General features: G+C 46.9%; 1 protein-coding gene across 4 annotated transcripts in view; it reads left to right on the forward strand.

Annotated features, from left to right (window-relative positions):
* The window catches only part of Syne2 (spectrin repeat containing nuclear envelope protein 2), a 276157-nt gene that overhangs the window by 252932 nt on the left and 6216 nt on the right, over positions 1-17009 (forward strand). For all 4 annotated transcript variants that reach the window (XM_090344255.1, XM_090344252.1, XM_090344253.1 and 1 more), the window contains 11 exons: positions 2130-2317; positions 2593-2743; positions 3087-3269; positions 4867-5004; positions 7342-7536; positions 9208-9490; positions 10008-10076; positions 10995-11134; positions 13577-13691; positions 15816-16018; positions 16802-17002. In XM_090344255.1, coding sequence (XP_090200381.1) covers positions 2130-2317; positions 2593-2743; positions 3087-3269; positions 4867-5004; positions 7342-7536; positions 9208-9490; positions 10008-10076; positions 10995-11134; positions 13577-13691; positions 15816-16018; positions 16802-17002 — 1866 coding nt within the window. The remainder of the gene's footprint in view (positions 1-2129; positions 2318-2592; positions 2744-3086; positions 3270-4866; positions 5005-7341; positions 7537-9207; positions 9491-10007; positions 10077-10994; positions 11135-13576; positions 13692-15815; positions 16019-16801; positions 17003-17009) is intronic.

The following is a 17009-nucleotide window of genomic DNA, read 5'->3' on the forward strand; positions in this document are numbered from 1 at the left end:
GCCATCCAGGGAGCTAAGTATTCAGATCTATTTTTGTTGGGGGGTGGTGTCTCAGTCACTTGGCTTGAACTCAGGGCCTGGTTTCTGTCCCTGAACTCTTTTGTTCAAGGCTAGTGCTCAATCACTTTGAGCCTCAGTACCACTTCTGGTTTTCTGGTAGTTAATTGGAGATTAGAGTTTCAGGGACTTTCCTGCCCTATCTGGCTTTAAACCACAGTCCTCAGAACTCAGCCTCCTGAGTAGATAGGATTACAGGGATGAACCATCATACCCATATGAATATATTCTTAATAGACAAGGGCTTGTAATAACTATTAATCCTGTGTGGTAAACTTTGTCAGGCAAGTAGATCAGAAGCTGGCAGTAGTTTTCCTCTTAAAGAATGGCTAGGTAGATTTGGTAGTGATGAGAAAATGTTAACGTTTTATATCCGAAGTAAGAGGGACTATGAACTTGCAGAGAATTCTTCCCAGAAGCTCAGAATTTGACGCAGCAGATTTCTTAGCCTGGTTTATTCCCACGCTGAAATGATACATAATTTCTGTCTGGTTGATTTGACGACTTTGTATAAAATATAAAATCGCTACAATAGCATTCTTAAGCATTCAGTGAGGGAAAAAGTTATAGAGTTGGTATTAAGGACTGTCATTAGTGTAGAGAAGTTTAGATACATTCATTTTCTAGAGCTGATGTAACAAATTAGCCACAAGTTGAACAGCTTAGAAATACAAACTTCCCTATAGTTCTGACAAAGTGTCAGAGTACAGCTGGGCTGTACTTTTTCCAGACATTGATGGAGGGGAAAGCCATTGCTGTGCCCTTCCTGATTCTAGAGGCCTCCTACATGTCTTGGCTCATGGCCCCTCCCTTTCTGTCTTCATATATACAGAGTTCCTTCTTCTACTACTCTTAGCGACCCTTAGAAATAAAATGAGCCCACCCAGAAATTCAAATTAATTTCTTTATTTAGTTCATTAAATCCTCCTTTGCCATGTACCCTAGGACATTAACAGATTCTGATACATGTTTACAGGATAGACTGTTATTCCTTCAAACTAGCAGAGAGGGCCAGTGTGTGGCATGAACTGAGTCTTCTGTTCTGATTTGTTTGTTAGCTGGCTGCTTGGTTACACGTGAGGATCCAGATAATGGTTTGGGGGATTGTTAGTCCCCCTCCTGTTCTGTGCTCAGCAGTAGTCCTCTCTCCCCACTCCACTGGCCTGACCTGCCTGTGGGTGGACCACTACCCAATCCAGGAGGCTTCCGGGAGCCACTGCATGGATTTCCAGCTTCAGGGCTTCCTGTGCTTTACTCATTCTTCTGGCTTCATTCTCTCCTCCTTTCTTCTTGCTACCCTCTTCTTTCTCCTTTGCTTTTTCCTACTTCCATGCCCTGTGTTCCCTCCCCACGGGGCAGAAAAGGCTTCTTTGTGGAACCAAAGCAAAAGTCTTTCCCACTGGCCAGGCTATGGTGGCTCATGCCTGTAATCCTAACTACTCAGGAGGCTGAGATAACAGTTCAAAGGATTATAGTTCAAAGCCAGCTCACAGGAATGGTCCATGAGACAAAAAGTCAGAGTACAAGCCTTGAGGGGCAGGCAGAAAGCTCAGGGACAGCACTCACGACCTGAGTTCAAGCACCAGCACCACCACCCCCTAAAAAAGATAATTGTATATTGTTCTTTAAATTTGTTTCTTAATCAAAATGGGACATTTTTTTCCCTTTAAAAAAAATTATGTCTCTATGTGTCTGTATGTATGCTGCCATACTGGTGCTTGAACTCTAGGTGTGAGTGCTGTCCCTGAGTTTTTTGGCTCAAGGCTAGCACTATATCACTTGAGCCATAGTTCCACGTTTGTTTGTTTCTTTTTGTTTTGTTTTGTTTTGTTTTGTTGCCAGTCCTGGAGCTTGAACTCAGGGCCTGGACACTATTCCTGAGCCTCCCCACCCTTCCTAGTTCACAGAAACCCCACTGTTACCAGCATGGGGGTCAGGCATTGATGGCACAGGGCCCATGAGGTGCTAATGACCACTGTCTGGGAGCAGGAGAAGGGTGAGGGGGGCTCCTTTGACCCTGACTGTCCCTCCACCACCATCTCAAGGGCTGTCACCCTCTGTTGCCTTCGTAGGATCTGCAGCGGGATATAGAGCAGCACAGCGCAGGGGTGGAGTCGGTGTTCAGTATCTGTGATGTCCTTCTGCATGACTCGGACGCCTGTGCCAACGAGACCGAGTGCGACTCCATCCAGCAGACCACCAGGAGCCTGGACAGGCGCTGGAGGAACATCTGCGCCATGTCCATGGAACGGCGCATGAAGTAAGGACCGGGCCTGCCGGGCTGTAGACATGCTGTAAGTCAGGTGGGCTGCGGGCTCCCGTGAGTACACTCGGCCTTGGAGCCCCTGGCCAGAGGCTCCCCCAGTGCCCACCCAGACGTAGCATCCCTAGTTATTTCCTGGAGGAGTAGCGGGGCTTTCCCTACCCAGAGCAAGCATGAGGCAATCGGAACCAGGCCCAGTCAAGGGACAAAAAGGAAGCCCAAGGCGTACAGTGGAAATAGATGGCTATGCTAAGTCACTCTCCTCCTGTCAGAATTGAGGAGACATGGCGCCTGTGGCAGAAATTTCTAGATGATTATTCCCGATTTGAGGACTGGCTCAAGTCAGCTGAGAGGACAGCGGCCTGCCCCAATTCCTCCGAGGTGTTGTACACCAGCGCCAAAGAAGAGCTGAAGAGGTTTGAGGTAAAACCCCTTCCCAGCCCATGCTCCTATCCGGAACCAAGCCCACAGCAGTGTGGAGGCCGCCAGCTTCTCTCACCCCTGCCAGGGCTGAGTGGACCTCCATCCGCCACCACCAGCTTAGATGGCTCTGCCTGAGCTCACCAATGCATGCCAGCTGTCTAGGTGACCTGCGCTTTCGCTAGCAGTGCAGACTGGGGGAGACGTCCCCTATTGCCCTAGCAGCTCGGGGGACCTGCCCTTCAAAGCAGGATTTCTGGGATCAGGGAGAGGGGGTGCCTTGTCATTGACCTTGTCTGACCCTGACATACCCTCCTGGCCATGTAACACCCGTGACCCTGGGCAGGCCTTCCAGCGGCAGATTCACGAGCGGCTCACGCAGCTGGAGCTCATCAACAAGCAGTACCGGCGGCTGGCTCGGGAGAACCGCACCGACACAGCCAGCAAGCTGAAGCACATGGCCCACGAGGGCAACCAGCGCTGGGACAACCTGCAGAGACGGGTCACAGCTATCCTGCGGAGACTCAGAGTAACCTTCCTTGCGGGGGGGCCCCCCCCACTTATTTATAGATTCTTTGGGGAAGGGTTCTGTTGCCATAAGCAGTGGCAGGCTTGGGCTGCAGAGCAGGTAGATTAAGGATCTGAGCCATCCTAGCCTTCCTCCTACACAAAGACATCCCTGTTCCAAAGAGGGAATTTGCAAAGGGATTCCTTAGGCAGAGACCATTTACATCATTTGCCAAAAAAAAGGGGAAAAAAGCTTCTCTTTTTTCTAGCCTCTGTACTTCCTGATGGTGTGCATGTTAACAGACAGACTGCCCAGACTCTAGGTTTCTGCTTCACTGGGTCAGTGAGGGCTGCAAACACATGGGCCTCCAGAAAGAGCCTGTTCTGCCCATCTGTCTGATTACTGTGTGCCTACTCCAGGAATGTGTCAGACATATCTCTGGTGTGTGCCACCTCAGCTTTTGTGCTTTTAGTCTCAGAGGTCAGGGTTACATTTTTGAAAGGAAATATACAGTTGGGGATTGGCTCCAGGCCCCTTGCACAGTCCAAACTCCCAGGATGCTGAAATCCCTATAGTAGCTGGCACAGTCTTTGCACGAAATTCATGCATAACCTCTCCTCACTTAAACTTTAAATTACCTGTAGACTACTTATTCTACCCAATACCATGTAAATAGTTGTGATGGATAGTTTGGGTAATGGTGATGAGGGGGGAAAGTCTGTATATGTTCAATATAGACAAGGATTTTTTTTCCCTCGATATATTCCATTTGCAACTGATTGGATCTTTGGGTGTGGAGCCCGTGCGTAGGGAGAGCTGCCCATATTCACCTTAGATCTCTATAATTAAAAAGATGTGCCACATAAACCTTTGTGAGTCCAGGTCTAAACGAAAAGGGGCCACCTGGGCACCATTCCTAGCATAGAACTATTTGAAAACAATCTGATGAAACATGGAGATCTTTGTTGGTTTGTTTAATTTTGATGCCTCAGAGGAGTTGCCATTTTCTTTCATCTGGACATCTTCTAGTGTCGATTTCTTTCTCCTGCTGACTTGACTATTGAGCTGTGTGAACCTTCATTTGGCCCCACATGCCACATTCCCTGAAAGGCCACCTGCTCTGGGGTGACTTGTCTCTGGGTCTCCAACATAGTCAGAATTACACGAAAGGACATTGGGCAGTCTGCTGGCCTACCACAGTCCTGAGATCAGTGCCTGTCCATCTTGAGTCTGCCGAAGCTTTTTCCATCATGGCAGCTGTTGCAGATGAGTAATGGAAAACAGATAGGCAGCCCAAGTGACCGACCTGGCCCCTCCGGGGTTCCTCAGCCAACAGCAGAAACTCACTGACACACTTTCAAATGCCTGAAGGAACTAAGGGAAGTCAGTGTTGTCATGCAATCCCTCCCTTCTTAGGGTGGAAGCCGAGGTTCAGAGGGGCTGGAGCTTGCTTGGTAGCACAGCCAGGACACCCCCAGTCTTTGTAATGCCATACTGTGACACCTCCAGGCTACCCCAGAGGCTGGTACCCCCATGGGCCACTTAGGCATCCATGCCACCGAACTGAGCTCTTGTTCCATAGTCAACACAAACATGATTTTCTTCTTCCTGTTCATAGCATTTCACCAACCAGAGGGAAGAGTTCGAGGGCACCAGGGAGAGCATTCTGGTGTGGCTCACAGAGATGGATCTGCAGCTGACTAATGTGGAGCACTTCTCGGAGAGTGATGCAGACGACAAGATGCGCCAGCTTAATGTAAGGGCTGGCCACAGTGTCTTCTCAGAAGACAAAAAGAAGGATTGGGCAAAAGTTAGCAACCCTATCTCAAAAACAAGCTCTATATGAGGGTTCACACCTATAATCCTAGTTCCTCAAGGAAGTGGAGACAGGAAGATCACAGTCCAAGGATGCCTCAGGCAAAGGCATGAAAAAAAGCAAAGGACTAGGATATGGTTCAAGTGGTACAGTGCTTGCATAGCGAGTACAATTCCCGGTTTGTTTGTTTGTTTAAAAGAAATGGCCACATGCAAATTCAGAATTCTGATTCCAGATTCTTCAAGCAGCCAAGTGTATTCTCCACTGTTGAAAAACTGCTGAATTACCAGAAGCAAGGCCACTGGTGCTTGCAGTTGAGGTTATTCATGGTCACCCAAGGGAGAAACTTTGGAGCTTAGGCTGCAAACAACTTCTTGAGACTCTATTTTCCCCTCACATAAGTCTGAACATCATGTCGGACATAAAAGGAAAATAAGTCACCAGTGGAGCCAAGTTCAGGTCTCTTCTGCTCTTCTGCTGCAAGAGATACCTGTATTACAGAGTTGAGGGTTTTTTTTTTTTTAGGGGGGTGGTGCGGTAGGGAGGCAGGGGAGGGTTTGCAAGCATCCAGGATTCAACTCAGTCTCATGCTCTGGTTTGGTTTGCCTGCTCATGCACTGGCACTCTACTAGTTGAGCCACACCTCCAGTCTGTCTTTTGTAGATTTACTGGACATAAGTGTCTTATGGACTTTTCTTGTCCAGGTTGGCTACAAACCTCAATCCTCGAGATATCCTCTTAAGTAGCTAGGATCTCCTCTCCTCTCCTCTCCTCTCCTCTCCTCTCCTCTCCTCTCCTCTCCTCTCCTCTCCTTTCCTTTCCTTTCCTTTCCTTTCCTTTCCTTTCCTTTTTTGCCAGTCCTGGGGCTTGACCGTGGTCCTTGGGCTTTCCCAAGGCTGGAACTCTACCACTTGAGCCACAGCACCACATTTGGCTTTTTCTGTATATATTGTACCAGGAATCGAACCCAGGTCTTTGTGTATGCTAGGCAAGCACTCTACCATTAGGCCATGCTTCCAGCCCCATACCACCAGTTTTTTTCTCTCCTTGGGCAGATTTTATAAGGGGTTTGAGAAATAAAAATTTAGCTGAGCACTGGTGGCTTATAACTGTAATCCTATCTACTCAGGAGGATGACATCTGAAGATCATGGTTCAAAAACAGCCTGAGAAAGAAAGCCCATGAGAATCTTAGCTCCAATTAACCACCAGAAAGTGGTTAATTGTGACTCAAGTGATAGAGTACTAGCCTTGAGCAAAAAAACTCAGGAACAGGGGCTGGGAGTTTGGCCTAGTGGTAGAGTGCTTGCCTAACATGCACAAAGACCCGGGTTCAATTCCTTGGTACCACATACTTAGAAAAAGCCAGAAGTGGTGCTGAGGCTCAAGTGGTAGAGCTCTAGCCTTGAGAAAAATCCAAGGACAGTGCACAGGCCCTGAGCTTAAGCCCAGGACTGGCAAAACAAAACAAAACAAAAAAAAACAGGGACAATACTCAGGTCTGGATTCATGTCCAACAAGCAGAAATAATAATAATAAATAATAATAATTGCCTCCCCCAGTATAATGATTCATTAATATTATTGCATTGGGCCAAAGCAGATACCAATTGGTGTATTATTGGAAATGTTCTATTTCTACCAAGTGTCAGTAAGACTCTCACACCCAATAATGGCAAATTCCCATCTAAAATTTAATTGGAAAAATCAATACCCAAGGGAGAGGGGGGCAGGAAACACACACACACACACACACACACACACACACACACACACACACGCACGCACGACCGGGAGTGTGGCCTAGTGGTATTGTGCTTGTCTAAGATGCCTGAAGGTTCTGGGTTCGATTCCCCAATACCACATACACAGAAAAAGCTGGAAGTGGTGCTATGACTCAAGTGGTAGAGCTCTAACCTTGAGAAAGCCCAAGGACAGTGCCCAGGCCCTGAGTGCAAGCCCCAGTACTGGCCAAAAAAATTATATATATATATATATATATATATATATATATATATATATATATGTGTGTGTGTGTGTGTGTATGCATATGTATATATATATATAATTGCTATAAATTACTAGCTCGTCATTGTCACTTAGTGAAAAATTGATGAAACTACAATACTAGGTACAAAACAAGAAAGGAAGACAACCATAAAGATATTCAATGCTCTTCTCCCCCCTCCCCCTATGGCTTTGTAATAAGAAACAGACTCTGGCTGGATGCTAGGGGAGATTTACTCTCTTTGAAGACCTGTCTTTCATCTTCTAAACAGGGCTTCCAACAGGAAATTACACTAAACACCAACAAGATCGACCAGCTCATCGTGTTTGGGGAGCAGCTCATTCAGAAGAGTGAGCCCCTGGATGCGGTGCTGATCGAAGATGAGCTGGAGGAGCTCCACCGGTACTGTCAGGAGGTGTTCGGCAGGGTCTCCCGCTTCCACCAGAGGCTGACCTCTCACGTTCCGGTAAGAGCAACCCACCACCCAGGCCTTCGGACTGCTCCATGTGTCCGTCTGACTGGCTGTTTAAAGGGTTTAGAAACGTCACCTTTTAATACTGAATATACTTCATGGTTTGGGTTTCTGTTTTTGTGCCAGTCCTGAGGCTTGAACTCAGGGCCTGGGCACTATCCCTGGCTTTTTACTGAAGGCTAGCACTCTTAATCACTTGAGCCATAGCTCCATTTCTGACCTTCGTGATTAATTGAGGAAAGAGTCTCATAGACGTTCCTGCCTCAGCTGGCCTCACTCATTCTCAGCCTCCTGAGTAGCTAGGATTACAAGCATGAGCCACCAGCACCCAGCTAGCTTTATGTTTTTGTTTTTCCTTTCAAGGATTATATCAAGCAATTCATTGTTCACTGTCATAAATACAGAGCTGTGATTCCTTATACCTTCCCACTACCCAGTGGAAAGATACTACTGGAATTTCCTGCTCCTTCTACCTGTAGGTAGTATGTTCTTAGGGGACAACAGCGCTGACATGTGTCAGGGCTCCTAGAATTCACTTAAAAATGTTCTGCTTCACATCATGTACATGAGCAGCTTGGGAATGTGTGTCCCTTTTCCTCTTACTTTGTGTCTGGGAACATTTAGTGTTTGTGCCTTTCTGGTTCTTTTTGCTCACCTTCAAAGTGACCAGCATACTAGTTTTCAAAAGCAACTTTGATGTTTCCCTTAACACAAGGGCCATTTGGGCAGTCCAAAAGGATCGAGGCCATCAGAGCTCACTCCCTTAGTGGACAGAAGATTTAAAGATGGCCGTTGAGTAACACCACTAGCCACTGTTTCTTTTGTGTGCCTCCAACGGGCCAATTTCAAATGTGGTTAATAGTTCTTCATCAAACATAGCCTCAGAATTTCCTCAATATTCCTCATTTTTAGATGTAATAGTTGTTGGTCCATTTATCATAGACTGATACAATATAAATCCAATACAGACCCCAAATCTTAAGACTGGAGAAGAAGAAAAAAATCAAACCTTATACATGTGGTCTTTGAAGCTGTGAATCTTATCCAGAAATCTGAATGTGAAAATGTCCTTTTAAAAATTTATCTGATTCTTGGAGCTGGGAGTTTCGCCTAGTGGTTAAAGTGCTTGCCTAGCATGTATGAAGACCCGGGTTCGATTCCTTGGTACCACATACATAGTACAAAGCTGGAAGTGGTACTGAGGCTCAAGTGGTAGAGCTCTAGCCTTGAGAAAGTCCAAGGACAGTGCTCAGGCTCTAAGCTCAAGCCCAGGACTGGCAAAAAAAGAAAGAAAAAAAAAAGAAAGAAAAAGAAAATACAGTTTTAAAAAAAATTTATCTGATTCTTAAGAGGAACTTGGTATGAACCATAGTGAAATTTTGGCCAGACAGCTATTTAACTTTAGCAGAGTAGAGCAGAAATCCACTGGAATTTTATTTTTCCTAGGAGGAGCTGAAATTTCTGTACATTATGACTCCTTAGCTCCACTCTGGATTGTCTAAAGTCAAATTTTAACTACAGGGCCAGAACCTGGTTCTTCTTAAAACCACCTTAGAATTCGTAATGGCAGCTATTTCCAGAGGCTGTTTGACAGGCAAACTGCCGTTGTTCATACTGCTAACTGCCATAGCTTTGAATTGGGGAAACCTGGGTGCTTCCATTTAGGGCCTGGAAGATGAAAAAGAGGCATCTGAGAATGACACAGACATGGAAGACCCCAGAGACATCCAGAATGACTCTTGGCATAAAAGGGAAGAGCGCGAGGAGCCCGCATCTCCCCAGTCTCTGTGTCACCTCGTGCCCCCGGCTCCAGGGCATGAACGGTCTGGCTGTGAGACCCCTGTCAGCGTGGACTCCATCCCCCTCGAGTGGGACCACACAGGGGACGTGGGGGGCTCTTCCTCTCACGAAGAAGACGAGGAGGGCCCGTATTACAGTGCATTGTCAGGTAATGGCCACATCCCCAGAGCCTTGAAGTCTACTTTTCTGGCTGCATTTCTAGCCCCCCCAGTTACACAGCCAGCTCTCAGTGACCAAGAGCCTAGCTTGTGGCTTCCTGGGTTCTGTCCTGCCCATCTCTTAACTCACCTGAGAACTGACTCACTCTTAGGACAGGCAAAATGAGAGCGGTGGGGAGGGGGAATAAGAAAGAAATTCACAGTCCAGTATTCAGGCTGTCCACTGATGGATGTGGCTGATGGGAGACTTCTGCGCTGACTTCCACTATGAGGGAGTCTCAGCTATTGAGTCCGTCCTCGCTCGCTTTATCCACCACTTCTGCACAGTCAGGAGTTGGCTAGAGAGGAAAATCCTTCTGGTTTCCAAGATTCAAATTTTTTTTTAAAAAAAGACAGTAATTTGTTTTCTCCATCCAGCTGGCATTATTTCTACTGGGTTAAACTTGACTACTTGGACATTCATCTGTAGCCACCTCCAGTGAGCACAATGACATTATTCTTTTTCAGATGTAGAAATCCCTGAAAATCCTGAGGCCTATCTTAAAATGACCACAAAATCTTTGAAAGCGTCTTCTGGTAGGCCCCTGCCCGTGCATGTGTCTCAACATGGCAGCCTCCTGTGGCGCATACTGCATCCTAAACCTCGCTCCCGTGTCATGTCTGACCTGTGCCTCTGTGGACACCATGCACCTTGGTCTTTGTGTCATGGTGTATTTACACTGCCGTACTCATCCATACCTGCGTGCTCCTTACACGGCCCCCCCCCATGCTAGGGCAGACTCCACGCCCTCCCTCTCCTCCCCTGCAGGCCCGTGCAGAAGGAAGTGCTTCATGGGGCCTTTTTTCACTATTATTGTCTTCCTTCATCTCTCTAAAGTCCTTTGGCATGGGCCAAGCTTTTTTTTTTTTTTCCCATGGTGGCTTGGTTTGGAACTCTTTCTTTGCTTCTGGTGATCTGGGGCAGGGTTGGCTGGGTGGGTGGGGGTAAGAAATGACCAGTACCTTTGCCACAGGAGAAGAAACCGTTCCTTGACATGCAGCTCTAGTCTACCCTCTCTCCCATCCCCATCAGCAGTGGTGGCAGACAGCCACGGGTGGCCTTTCAGTTCCCAAGTCCATCTTCATGGTGACCTTCCCTTACTCCTGAGCGGCCTCCTGTCTTCACCCCCAGACTGGCCCCACTGCCCTGCCTCCCCATCACTTACGAACCCCATTCCATGCAAAACACCTCTCATCCTACAGCAAGTCTTACATGTGTTGTGCTCCACCATGATCCCATCTCGTGAAGGCACAGTGTCACTCAGTTGCATGACTCATTTCATTCCCTTCTGAGAGATACTGACATTTTTGCAAACATGCATGTTTTGCAAGGCAAGCTGCGGAGCTCATTTTGATACTGTCACCCGATGCCATGTGACCCATGACCATTTTGTGTCACTAAGTACGAATCATTTGCTCAGAATAAATCAGCACTCGAGACTTCATTTGTTTCAGGTAAATCCATCTCAGATGGCCACTCATGGCATGTTCCTGACAGCCCTTCCTGTCCCAAGCATCACTACAAACAAATGGAAGGTGACAGAAATGTACCACCCACCCCTTCAGACTCCAGCACCCCATACAAGCCAGCCTATGTAAGTCTTGACGTTCCCATCTCCTCCTCCCCAACCCCCACCCCAAGGATGTAACCCAGGTGTATGATTAAGAGTTAATCTTTTATTTTTGGTCAGTCATGGAGCTTAAACTCTGGGTCTAGGTGCTGTACCTGAGCGCTCTACCACTTGAGCCACAGTGCCCCTTTCAGTGTTCTAGTGGTTAATTGGAGATGAGTCTCACAGATTTTTGTGCCCATGCTGGCTTTGAACCACTATCCTCAGATCTCAGCCTCCTGAGTAGCTAAGATTACAGGCTTGAGCTACTGGCTTCTAGCAAGAGCTAACATATTTCTTTTAAAAGAAAGATTTGGGGGGCCGGGAGTTTGGCCTAGTGGTTGAGTGCTTGCCTAGCATGCATGAAGACCTGGGTTCGATTCCTCAGTACCACATACATAGAAAAAAGCCGGAAGTGGTGCTGAGGCTCAAGTGGTAGAGCTCTAGCCTTGAGAAAGTCCAAGGACAGTGCTCAGGCCCTGAGCTCAAGGCCAGGACTGGCAAAAAAAAAAAAAAAGAAAGATTTGGTCAGGAGTTTGGCCTAGTGATAAAGTGCTTGCCTAGCATGCATGAAGATACAGGTTCGATTCCTCAGTACCACATACATTTTTTTAAAAAGCCGGAAGTAGTGCTGTGGCTCAAGTAGTAGAGCCCTAGCCTTGAGAAAGCACAAGGACAGTGCTTAGGCCCTGAGTTCAAGGCCCAGGACTGGCAAAAAGAACAAAGAAAGAAGGAAGAAAGGAAGGAAAGAAAGAAAAAGAAAGATTGATTGACTTTGGTACAAACTGTGTTCATTCCCCAGGCTAATTTTGAGTTGTTTTGTTTTGAGATGACAGTGTTTGTGAGAGCCTGAAAGTAGTAGCTCTGTGATAGTGCTCTTGCCTAGCATGCACAAGGCCCTAGGTTTGATTCCCGTCACCACTCCCTCCACAAAACCAAAATCTCTGTTGAACTGTCTGTGCTTCATTAGAACCCAGAACAAACTGACCGGATGTAGTGAGTTTTCTAGCTAAAAACTCTTAGGTTATGCTACAACAGTATTCTCTACCATTGAGTCAGGTGTCCAGGAAACAATGACTGTTGGACCACACCCATTCAAAACACCAGAATTTCATACTCAGATGTGAAGGTGTGTGGTGGTGGACATGGGTTTGATTCCCAGTCCTACCAGGCCATTCCTGTAAAATTTAAAACACTCAGTAAGCCGTCCTACCCAGAGGCAGCCCTGCCTCATACAGCTGGTGTCGGGATTGATGTACAAGAAAGCCTTGGAAACACCAGTCATTATACTACTGTCTCGAATCATTGTATTTCTGCAGCTGCTGCTTCCTAGCTCCACCAGCTTTTAGTATCCCTGACGAGGCAGCTGCTTGAGGAATAATCTAAAGTTGAACGTTGGCCCCAGACCATTCTCAAGTGCAGAAAATCTGTATCAGGATAGTCAAGGTGAAAATGTAGCATGCATGTAAGTGCCACATTTTAGACCAGCAGAGAATTTCCATCAAAGTACCTTGTATGTAGGGCTCTTGTTCTATAGGTGGAGATCATGCTGTCTTCACTTGGTCAGATCCAAGGTTATTTGACCACGCTCAGTTCAGAAGCTTTTCCTCTTGCTGTTGCTTAGCAAGCAGCTGTCAGTTTGAATCCTTCCAGCTGTGATGTGGAGGAAGACTGAAAGAACAAGACCCTAGCACCTAAGCACCCTCCCCTCTGGGCTGGGTGGTCTGGCATCTTCAGTCACTACACTTGTTTCCTTCACCTGGACCTTTCGGAAAGCCCAAGCCTTTTATTACATCGGCATTTGTAACATGTTGCCACAAATCAGAGGGATTCGTAACTGTCGCCCTTCCACATGAATAGGCCATATGGACATGAAGCAAAGCAAACATGGCTTTTCCAATTCACTTTGGGAAGGCCTGAGACCACAGCCCAGTCAGCTCCGGGATAACAATGCACAGTAACGGGACCCAGCACAGGTGATGAGCGACCCTGCCAGTCCTCTGTGCTCCACGTCAATGATGCCATCCACGCTGATAGGTGATGAGGAAGGATATTAGGGAAGATTTGTAAAGCACTGTAAAAGGGTAAAAGTGCTAACGACATAGGAGCTCCTGTCTGGAATGTTCAGGGATTATTTTTGCATGTTTTTTTAAGGGAGATTTAGAAAGCATACAAAGTAAAACAGCTGTTTTATCTCCCATCATTCACAAATCCTCATCCACCTCCCTGGGCTGTTGGTAAGGCTAATTCTACCTTCAATGCTGCTGGCTTATCTATAAAGGCTTTCCATACACTCACGTACCTCTGTGTTACTCTTTGAAGGAAAGGGCCCCACATCTTTATTTCTTGCCTCTTAATATGAGCTTGGTTGTTATTTAGATAACCTTTCCATTTAACTGATAATGACTTATGATTGGCTCATTCTAGGTAAAGCTGCTCTTACATCCAGGCACTGACGATGGCAAAGAAGGTTCAGAAGTCTTGAATGACACCCCTCAGCGAGATGACGAGCCACGGGCTGCTTCAACGGGCCAGCGGTCAGGTACTGCCAAATGGGCAACTCTCAGAAGTTGAGTTTAGCAACAGAATCTAATTGGATAAATTATCATTCACCAAAACTACCAAACTTACCTATTATACCCAATGTTATTTTCAAATCAGCTGCTATGTATTTATAAGTAAATCGTAGGCTATTGATTTGAATGTAGAGACTCTTCCTTAAACATTGACAAAATGAGGCTGTCGTGGTGGCTTGCATATTTTGTTTTAGGTGTGTGTGTGTGTGTGTATGTTTGGGGATTCTTTTTGGTGGAGGACAGGGAGATCGGGTGGGCCTCTCTATGTAGTTCAGAGTGGCCTGAAACTCACGACCCTCCTGCTTCAGTCTCCCAAATACTTGAGTTATAGCTGTGTACCACCATGCCTGGCAAAGAAGTGTATGCCTTAATAACTTCATGTGTACATAGAAATCAAACATAAAAGTGATGATCAAAGAATTATCTCCCCATTAGACCACTCTGTAAATTATTATATAATTGCTCAGCTACATTTAATCTGAAGCTGATGGCATTGTGTTGATCATACATACACTAAAGGAAAAAGCATCCTAATAGAAACACAAACTGAAGTGTGAGCTTGATACCCAGAGCACATTCTGACCACAAGTTGGGTTTTCTGCCTCTTAATCCTCACCTCCTTCCAGCCTTTGTGGCAGTGGAGAAGGACAGGCCTCAGACCTGGGCAGGAGAAACATTGTGAGTGTTCCAGAAGAATTCTCCAGCTCAGACCTTCTTATGAGGAGTGTGCTTGACACACTTTTACCACACTAATTTTGTTTTGTTTTGTTTTGTTGTTGGTTGTGGGACTTGAACTCTGGACTTGGTTGTTGTCCTTGAGCTCTTTAGCTCAAGGCTACCACCATATCCCTGGAACCACAGTGCCACTTCCAGTTTTCTGGTAGTTAATTAGAGATGAGTCTCACAGACTTTAGTGCCCAAGCTGGCTTTGAACCGCCATCCTCAGATCTCAGTCTGCTGAGTAGCTAGGATTACAGGCATGAGCCCACTGTGCCTGGCCTTTTTTTTTGGGGGGGGGGAGGTGGCGAGGGTCAGTTAGTTGTAGGTCATCCCTGAGCTCTTTTGCTCAAAGCTAGTGCTCTACCACTTTGAGCCACAGCGCCACTTCCAGTTTTTTGGTGGTTAATTAAAGAGCTTAAAGAGTCTCATGGACTTTCCTGTCTGGGCTTTGAACCGTGATCCTTAATTCTCAGCCTCCTGTGTAGCAAGGATTACAGGTGTGAGCCACCAGCACCGAGCTTACCTTAACTTTTTTTTTATTAAAGGATTTTATTATCACTGATTTTTGTTTTGTTTTGTTTTGTTTCGCCAGTCTTGGGCTTGAGCTCAGGGCCTAAGCACTGTCCTTGGACTTTTTTTTTTTTTTTTTTTTGCCAGTCCTGGGCTTGAGCTCAGGGCCTGAGCCCTGTCCTTGGAATTTTCTCAAGGCTAGAGCTCTACCACTTGAGCCTCAGCACCATTTCCGGCTTTTTTCTATGTATGTGGTACCGAGGAATCGAACCCGGGTCTTCATGCATGCTGGGCAAGCACTTTAACCACTAGGCCAAACTCCCAGCCCTCCTTGGACTTTCTTAAGGCTAGAGCTCTACTACGTGAGCCTCAGCATCACTTTGGCTTTTTTCTATGTATGTGGTACTACGTGCATGCTAGGCAAGCACTCTACCACTAGGCCAAACTCCCGGCCCCAACACTGATTTTTTTACATCATATTTCAAATGTCAGGTTTAACAAACAAGTATTCGAGAATTTACCGTAACTTTTTTTGTGTGTGTGGGTCATGGGGCTTGAACTTGGTCTGGGTGCTGTCTCTGAGCTCTTCAGTTCAAGGCTACTACCCTACTCCTGGGCCTGGGTGTTGTCCCTGAGCTCTTCAGCTCAAGGCTACTGCCCTACGCTTGAGCCAAGCCCCACTTCCCGTTTTCTTTTTGTGCCTGGACTGGCTTTGAACCTTGATCCTCAAATCTCAGCTTCCTGAGTAGCTAGGATTACAGGCATGAGCCACCTCGTCTGGCTACCTTAACTTTTAATGGCTACAGGGAGGGAAGTCTGTTTGCATTATTGCTTATTTTAATTAGTGGCTTTGATCCCAGGTGCCTTTGACAGATGGGAGCCTCTTGAATCACCAGAGCTGCACAGTAAACTCAGAATACAACAAAACATGCAGCAACTCAGCTCTGACATCAACGACATCACTGCTTGGCTGGAAAAAACCGAAGCAGAACTGGAAACTTTAGCAATGGCCAAGCCTCCCTCCACTATCCAGGAAATGGAACTCAGTGTGAGGAGACTGCAGGTATGTTAGAGGTGTGGGGGGGAGAACATTCGGAGTGTACCTGCGCAAGCGTGGCTGTACTGAACAAAGTATGGATTGGAGTGTTGGTGGCTGCCGGCACACAGCAGCAGAATACTGCTCTTCCTCATCCATAAGCAGTGGTTGCAGAGGAAAGCTAGTGTCTGACCTGCAGAAGGGGCAGAGTTGGCTGTGGCTTGATCGTAGTTACTGTTTTGTGCAGGCAGGATTTGTCCTCCACAGGAAGTAGCCCAGGGAGCAGGGCAGTTTAAGATCTGTACTTTGTGGGTGCCCTGAGCCTAAAAGAGCTCCTGAGACCTGAGGCTGGGGTTGCCCACAGTTTGAGGGTGTTCAGGTACTCTTCATATTCATCCTTTTACTCTGGGCATTATTTACCAGGAATGACAATTCCTCTTAAGGAACATTTCTGGCTGGGTCAAGATAAATGAAAGCTCCATATCCCTTCACCTGGAAGGCTTAATGTGCTCTTCAGACTGTTAGGAAGCCAGCGGCAGAGCCCGGGCAGTGGACGATGCTGAGTTCTGTCTCTTCATTTCTCCAGTCACGTCTGGCAGCCAGGAGGGCAGCCTCTGCCTTTGGGCTCTGGTGCCCAGCTAGCCACATTCACTGCCCTTGTAGGGAAGATTGCTCACCTGATGCTATTCAGCCAGTCACAAGCGAGGTCGCTCTGGTCACTGTAGCCACAGCTTGGAGATGCATGTCGAAGATCCCTTTCTGAGCCAGTCCTAGTTCCAGGGGGCCTAACCTAATCTTTTCCTATGATAGGAGTTACTCAAAGCCTTTGACACCCACAAGGCATCAATGGTCTCTGTCAATGTGAGCTGCAAGGAATCTCTGCCAACCGAGAGCGCCAAATCTTCAGAGCTCCAAAGTAGGCTCCGTCAGCTGAGCCTGCGCTGGGAAGGAGTCCAAGGCACAATGGACAGCTGGCGAAGGGACCTACGGCAGTCGCTCATGCAGTGCCAGGTACGCT

Source organism: Megascapheus bottae, chromosome 14 (genome assembly GCF_031878675.1).
Source record: "Megascapheus bottae isolate mThoBot1 chromosome 14, mThoBot2.hap1, whole genome shotgun sequence".
NCBI classification, from domain to species: Eukaryota; Metazoa; Chordata; class Mammalia; order Rodentia; family Geomyidae; genus Megascapheus; species Megascapheus bottae.